The sequence below is a fragment of the Poecilia reticulata genome, linkage group LG10 (assembly GCF_000633615.1).
Source record: "Poecilia reticulata strain Guanapo linkage group LG10, Guppy_female_1.0+MT, whole genome shotgun sequence".
NCBI classification, from domain to species: domain Eukaryota; kingdom Metazoa; phylum Chordata; class Actinopteri; order Cyprinodontiformes; family Poeciliidae; genus Poecilia; species Poecilia reticulata.
Genome location: NC_024340.1, coordinates 23,561,787 through 23,569,675, shown reverse-complemented (window position 1 = coordinate 23,569,675; position 7,889 = coordinate 23,561,787). Strand labels below are relative to the sequence as shown.

Sequence of the window (7,889 nt, the reverse complement as noted above, 5' to 3'; positions counted from 1 at the left end):
GTGTGTGTGTGTGTGTGTGTGTGTGTGTGTGTGTTTTCCAGATGAGTCAGAGGAGGATGTCCGTTTTGAGGATTTGGAGGAGAGAGCAAAGTCAGGTGATGCTAAAGCACAAACAAAGGTCAGTGAACATGCTCCAGATTGTCGACCATATGTTGTAAACCSAGCAGCTCAGCTGAGTCATGACAATGTTTTTAGTTTAGCCCCACTACGGACAGATCAGCTGTGCTTGTTTTGCAAGATTAAGACTCTGAACGTGYGTGTGTTCGTTTCCAGATGGGCCGATACTTTCTGGCCTTGGCAGAAGAAAGCGATGAAGAGCTGAATAACTGCACAGCGGTCACATGGCTGATCCAAGCTGCTAAACAGGGCCGGAGAGATGCTGTCAAACTGCTGCAGCAGTGCTTAAAATCCAGGAAAGGTGACCAAAAAGTCCATCAAGCTACTCCTGTTTTCAGTGTGACAGCAGAAATCCTTCTTTTGTTACTACTAGCTTTTTTTATGTTGCGATCTTTCACTTCTGTACTTCAGGAATCACTTTGGAGAACTTTGAGGAGGTTAAGAAGTTATGCACCGAGTCACGTTTTGAGAGGGGAGTCAGGAAAGCAGCTCTGCTCATGTACTTTAAGCTGAACCCAGAGAAGAAGAAGTCTGTGGCGGTTTCTGAGCTGCTGGAGAACGTGGAGCATGTTCACACAGAACAAGGTGCAAAAAGGAAAACTTTTACACAATTTAAGCTTTTTTTTCTCTGCCTTTTTTGTCAATTATTTACTTCCATTTTCTGCTGTAGGCAAACCCATCTGCTCAGGCCCACTCAACAGCTCTGCTAAGAAACAAAGACGAGTCCTGGAGACGATGGTCTCCAGAGAAGGTTTGCATATTTTAACATATAATGACTCATATTCATTGGTAAAGAGAACTGTTGTGCAAAATTTGCATTTTGCAGGATTTATAACTCCATTTGGGTCTCAACTGCTWATAAAAAGCACTAAAAAAASATCAATATGTTGGCAATAAGTTAATGTTTTTTGGTGTCTGGAAAAAGGGCTATTTCAAAAAACTCCTGATAAAGTCACAGTTGACGGGCACTGCGCCGTTACCTAGCAACCCAAACATAATAGGTCCCTTTAAATCATGCATGATGGAATGATAATTTATTTAAGGTTTCCCATTATGGATTGTTTATGTTAATGAAACTTTTTTTTTTTTTTTTTAAGTGAGTGTATAGGTTTTCTTTTTTTCTTTCATTGCAGCCAGTTCTCACGTGGGTCTGGATGATTTTGTTGAGATGACAAAGAAATATGCTCAGGGTATTGCACCGTCACCCGTCATGGCCGCTGCAGCAGATGATGATGATGACGATGATGATGTGGTAGTGAAAAATCCAGATGAACTGCCACTTCATCAGAAGGTAAGACGCTGTTCCTCGCAAAAATTCCTACGCAATTGACAAGTTTGTTTTACACGTCTGTATGAGAATTATGTGCAACACATTTGGGAATTTAAACTTGCCAGTAGTTTATTTTGCATATAACGCCCTTTTTGGTCAATTTGAGCATTTATAAACCCTCTACAAACAGAAATGTTTACGTCATGTGTGCCTCTCTCAGTTGCTGAAGTTCCCTCTGTACGCGCTGCTGGAGATAAAAGAGCATCTCATCGACTGGGCGTCGCGGGCCGGCATGCAGTGGCTCAGCGCCCTCATCCCCACTCACCACGTTAACGCACTCATCTTTTTCTTCATCATCTCCAACCTCACCATTGAGTTCTTCATCTTCCTCATCCCGCTGCTGATTTTCTACCTCTCCTTCTTCTCCATGATCATCTGCACACTGCGGGTATTTCAGGTTGGTTATGACTTGCTCTCTTTTTGACAAYGCCCAGTCTGCGTTTTAGATTTGTGAAACATTGAAGAAATAACGAGTTCACATTTAAAAGAYGTGTTTGTCTTTTCTAGAATTCAAAGGCGTGGGAAAATTTCCGAGCTCTCACAGACCTGCTCGCTCATTTTGAGCCTGGTCTGGATCTGGAACAGGCCGAGACCAACTTTGGATGGACACACTTGGAACCATACTTGTAAGGTCACCTCTGTTTGCTGTTTTTTTTTTTTCATTTTATTTGCACTGTTGTTGTTTGAACTGGGATTCAAACTTTTAGGTGCAATTCTTTTTTTCTATTAAAATTTTGTTAGAAAATAAGATGATATGACACCTTCTGTCAGACACTTTCTTGCACTTAGGTGTCTTTGTCAGTGCCAAGGTACCAACCAACATGTTGAGTTATTTCTGAGAAACGTGTCCAGAAAAGTGGACAAATATTCAGTCTGAATAATAACTGCAATTTGTTGATGGCTTCAGCAAGTCTRTGGTCCAGGTTCAACATGCTGAGGCACATTTGCTCAGACATTATATTTGTACATTTGGTCCTATATGTGTATTTTGACCCTTGATCTGTTTTCTCTCAGGTACTTCCTGCTCTCAGTGGTCTTCGTTGTGTTCTCCTTCCCTGTTGCTGATAAATCCTGGGTCCCCTGCTCAGAGCTAGCTGCCATCGCTCTCTTCTTCACCATCACGGCCTTCCTCAGCCTCCACGCCTCTGCTCAGCTCTTCGCTCGTAAAGCCCTTCTCACCGAGGTCCTTTCGGGAGCRTGCTCCCTCACTCAGCTGCTACCCGACTCCTTCTGGCTCTTCCGGATCTTTGGGAAGACGTTCGTCACAGTGCCTCTCGGAGACGCCGTGGTGTTAAATCTTGGCATGCCGTGGCTTTTGTACGGACACCTCTTCTATCTCCTCTTCCGCATGGCCCAGCTGAAAGGCTTCAAGGGAACCTACCTGTGCCTGGTGCCCTACTTGGTTTGCTTCACCTGGTGTGAGCTTTGCTTGGCGTTCCTCAATAACACCTCAGCCATAGGACTGATCCGGACTTGTATAGGCTACTTCCTGTTCCTGTTTGCCCTGCCTGTTCTCACACTGGGTTTGGCTGCCATGATTATGATCCAGTTAGTTCAGTGGTTTCTGACCCTGGAGGTAACAAAGATGGTGGTGACACTGATTGTCTGCTTTGTGCCCGTGGTGTTGAGGCTCTGGACTCGCTTCAGCCTCAACCCCATCGTGGTTTTGAGGTCTTTGTCACGGAGCAGCGTCGTCAAGCTCATCCTGGTGTGGCTGAGTGCGGTGGTGCTTTTCTGCTGGATGTATGTCTACAGGTCTGAAGGAATGAAGGTGTACAACTCTACCCTGACATGGCCTGAATACAGCAACCTCTGCGGGCCACTGGCCTGGAAAGAGTCCAACATGGCCCAAACTCAGATTCTCTGCTCCCACCTGGAAGGACACAGAGTCACCTGGACGGGACGCTTTAAATATGTCCGTGTGACGGAAATTGAGAATGGGCCGCAGTCGACTATCAACTTGTTTCCTGTTTTTCTAGGAAACTGGCTGCGGTGTCTGTATGGAGAACCTTATCCGGTGTGTGATGAGGGGAAACAAAACGCAGCTGCTGAGCCCCAACCGCTGCCGGCTCCAGCTCCTCCTCAAGAAGATCCGCTTTGCAAACTGAAAACCCTGGCCAAGCACGAATGCCACGTCAAGCGCTTTGACCGGTACAAGTTTGAGGTCACCCTGGGAATGCCGCTTGAGAGGAAGACTAAGAACGGGACAATCATAGAGGATGAAGATGCAACCAAGGACATAGTCTTGCGGGCGAGTAATGAGTTCAAGTCTGTGCTTTTACAYCTGAACGCCGGCAGTCTGGTGGAGTTCAGCACCATCCTGGAGGGCCGGTTGGGCTCCAAGTGGCCCGTGTTTGAGATGAAGGCCATCCACTGCGTGTCCTGCGGGGACGCCCGCGTTCCCAAACGCAAACAGTTCAAAATTGAGCACGACTGGAGGCGCACAGCTCAAAAYGCCCTCCAGTTTGGGTTCGACTTCTTCTTCAACCCCTTCCTGACCGCTCGGCTAGAGGAGCAGTCAGACACCGAAACAGAGATAGTGGCGCAGRAAGACGCATAGAGGGAAGACGACTCTTAAGCAGAAGAGGCCTCGTAATAATAAAGCTATTGAAGAACACTAATGATTGTACGACACCGACCTGTCTGCAATATTGGTTATTGATTACAAGGAACAAACAGATCCTCAGGCATTTACTGTCTTCTAAAAGCCCTCGCACTCCCTGGACATTGTCACATTGGTTACATTACAACCTCAACCGTACCTCACTGGGGATCAACAGCTGAAGATCTGTCTGATTTTTAAGCTCTGATCTATGGCATGCTATGCTAGGTCTTGCTATACGTTTGTGGTCATTGAAAGGTGAACGTCTCCCACATCCTCAAGTCTTTCAAAGAACAAAAGATTTGAATTTCACTCTATTTAGCTCAATTCATCCTCCTACTGACCCTACTGCCTCCACGTTTAACCATAAGGAGCAGTTATAGCATTTTATCACACATTTTTGCATGGAGATCATAAAGTTCAGTTTTGGTCTCATATGACTGGAGCACCTTTTTCCACATGATTTCTGTATCCTATACATTTTTGCGAAACCTTAAACACAGTTTTTAGGGTTTAATTTCACCCTCAAATGGTTGAGTTTCCACCTGAGCTGTGAATCATTGCTGCTCCTCCAGAGTCACCATAAACCTTTTTGTTGCTTCTCTTGGCCTGTCATGATGACATTTTTGCTGGATAATAAAAAAACTGCTATAAACGATGGTGTTGTTTTGAGACCATTTTCAAGTAATRTATTGATAATGGCATAATAATGCAAGTTCTCTTTCAAAGATTAATAAACTTTGCTTTTGTACAGGAAGCGCCACACTGAAACCAAAATAAAACACAGCCAAAAAMAATAAATAAAGCAGAAATAAAAACCTTGCCTAACCCAAACCATGAATAAAATGGATTATTAATGGATTATTAAGCTCATTTTAATTTAATATGCGATTAAGTGCTTATTGTGACAGTTTTATTGCTCTCCTTATCCAGCTTGTCATCTTAGATGGACGGCCATGTCTTGTGCCATAATCTTTAGATATTGGTTTTATAACACTAAACTGCCCCACAATGTAATCTTTAACCTGTCTGCTGYACTTCTTGGTCTTCATGATGGATTGAGAATGAGATTGATTTCAACATTTCAGAAAGAAATTGGTTACTCTGTATCAGAGTAAAAGAGGATGGACGTGGATGCATGCAACACAAGATAATCAAGAATAATGCTGCATTTYTTTCACTTCCTAATTATGCCCTGTTTTTGTTGGTCTATCATATAAAAGAAAAACATTCAAATAGATTGACGTTGGTGCTTGTAATGTGACATATTGTGAAAAATTAATTAGGGTGTGAATACTTTTACAAGGCTCAATAAATCTGCYAATATGCGTTTGAGTTCTTACAGCTTTTGAGCCAAAACATAAACATGACAGAAGACAGAGTGGAAATACAAAGTGATCAGGATTTACTGCCTATTGCTACAGGTTTGCTGTGAGTTATTTAGAAACATTTCATCCAGTTGAAGTTTCTTGTGTGCTGACCTTAGAGTTAATCAAGTGAGTTTTTATGTTTGTTGCTATTGAGACATGTTCCCCGTTAAGTCTCATGTTTGRTGGCTAAAATCTTCAGTATTAAGATTTTCTGGGTTCCACTGTGAACTGCTCCATCTGTTCTTGATAATCCCAGAGTTATTGAAGGACACACTGTTTGAAGGGTATAGTCTTTTGTTTTTTATCAACACTAAATGATTTAACAGTGCTCAGTACATGGTGATTTCTTTTTCTTCTTTTTGTGGTTAAATTTCAGATTCGTCACCTCAAATACAGTTAGGAGTGGGGAAAAAATATTTTTCCCCTTACAGATTTTGTTCTGTTTTTGCTAAAAAAAAAAATGTTATCAAATGTAATATTTCAGATCCTCAAATAACCTTTTATTTTAAAAACCTGAATAATTACAAAAAGCTGTTTTCAGATCAAGATTTTATTCATAAAAGAAAAAAGTTATCCAAGTCAATCCTGTTCTATGTGAAAAAGCAATTGCCCCACATCATAATTTATTAGATAAAAATAAACAAAATTTGAAAGGGAGCAACATTGTAAGTTTAACAGCTTGGCAATATTGTTTTTACCTGTTTTATTATCCCATGTTTGTTTCCAACAGTGTTTGTCTACGTCTCTGCTGTGCAGGGATTGAATATACTGAACGTTTAGTCCCTGATTGAGGGCCTGTTTTGGATGTCACTACTGTTTTCTGTACTGTGACTTATAAATATGTTAAAACAATAGCTTTTGGTCGTTTTTATTGAAAACTGCTAAAGCAGATTTAGAGGCCTCCATTTCATGGTCATTTATGTAAAGCCACATTTTACATTTCTTAGTACCTCAATGTCTGTGGTGTTACYGCCTGCCTTTGGCAAGTAGTGATATGTTCATGTTACAATAAAGACAAAATGCCACATAKGTAGTTAAACTGAATGTACTCTGGTATAAAGAAAAGAGGTCAAAAACATTTTAGAGATGTGGGAAATCTCAAAAGTACACACAAATTGTTCAAGGACAAGTTTTATTTTTCACTTTAATGTGACATACTGTACATCTTGTGCGATTCCATTGGAAAACAAGCCACAGGAGGTGAAACGTAAAAAAGAAATTAACTTGCAACAACTTTCTTCTTTTAACTATGCATGCACGTTAAAAATAATTTGCTAAAACTCCTTGTTTTACTATCAGCACCTCAGCAACATTGAAGTCTATTTTCATATCACATCTTCACTTACCAAAATTTGCCCTTTATTGTTTCGCAAAACTGCCTCAAGCCTGATTGATGGTGAGCCTAAAAACTAAAATCCCCTGTCCTCTTCACCCTTTTAACCACCACCTGCAGGAATGAAGGAAAATGTAATTGTATTTTAATCTACCTTTACTGAAAACCCAGTTCTCTCTGAAGAAAAGTAACCCCAGAACATGATGCGTCCACCACTGTGTTTCATTTTGTCTGTGCTAAATRGAATGTAATTGTGACCCAAAAGTTCAAGTTTAGCCTAACATTTTCTAACGTATTATTCCACCAGGTTTTGGAAGATTTTAGTCAGATGTAAAGCAGGAGATTCCTTAGTCCTGCAGATGGTTAGTGAATGCAGAGAAATAAGAAATGCCACTTCAAGTCCCTCCAGATACTTTAGTGTTGCTGGTGGTCTCTTCTAAACCTTCCTAAAGAAGGTTAATCTCTTATTTTGCCCAAATATCCAGTTTTACAATGCCCTGTTRTTCCATATTTCTCAATTTCTCTGCCATGGTACACAAATATTACTGTGGACTTATTTGTATTTTTGTTCTGACTCCTTGGTATTTTTAGACTTCTGCAAACTACAACGCAAGTTAAAATTAAAAAGCTTAACTGTAAGTTAATCAGATTCACTATGGCTGGTATGAACTCAAGAATGATGAAATCTAATAAAAAAAKGTTTGTTTCAGGGTAATTACATTTGTGTAGTTGCACTAGCAGTTTGTTTTTTAGTTATTATTCACAACGTCACAATAAATGTGTAAACATTTTTTTTTTTTTTACAATTTTTCTGAGTCTAATTTTGTTTGCGTTTCAATGCAATTCTGCATTTCAACAGTGTGAAATTTTTCATTTTTACTTAAGTGTTTAGAAAAGCATACATGTAAACAAAAGATWAAAAAAATGTCAAAAATTATATTCATGTGCATTGCTTCCGTGAAAGTGGTCATTATTCAGTAATGTTCCAAGTTTTTAGAAGATTTGTCTGTCACGCCTTTCCCATCCAAGTGTAATAACGACGTAAAGCCACTAGGTGGTGCTTGAGTATACGTCGTAAATGAACAAGATTTCCAGCCACACGTTTACAACAGAAACTACAACTGTGTCCTCATTGGG

General features: G+C 40.7%; 1 protein-coding gene across 1 annotated transcript in view; it reads left to right on the top strand.

Moving 5' to 3' along the window:
* The window catches only part of wfs1b (Wolfram syndrome 1b (wolframin)), a 9,791-nt gene extending 4,044 nt beyond the window's left edge, over positions 1 to 5,747 (top strand). Inside the window, exons 3-10 of the mRNA XM_008420278.2 lie at positions 42 to 118; positions 274 to 418; positions 529 to 702; positions 788 to 868; positions 1,251 to 1,408; positions 1,608 to 1,844; positions 1,955 to 2,073; positions 2,462 to 5,747. Coding sequence (XP_008418500.1) covers positions 42 to 118; positions 274 to 418; positions 529 to 702; positions 788 to 868; positions 1,251 to 1,408; positions 1,608 to 1,844; positions 1,955 to 2,073; positions 2,462 to 4,007 — 2,537 coding nt within the window. The 3' untranslated portion in view covers positions 4,008 to 5,747. The remainder of the gene's footprint in view (positions 1 to 41; positions 119 to 273; positions 419 to 528; positions 703 to 787; positions 869 to 1,250; positions 1,409 to 1,607; positions 1,845 to 1,954; positions 2,074 to 2,461) is intronic.
* The last annotated feature ends 2,142 nt before the right edge of the window (positions 5,748 to 7,889 follow it).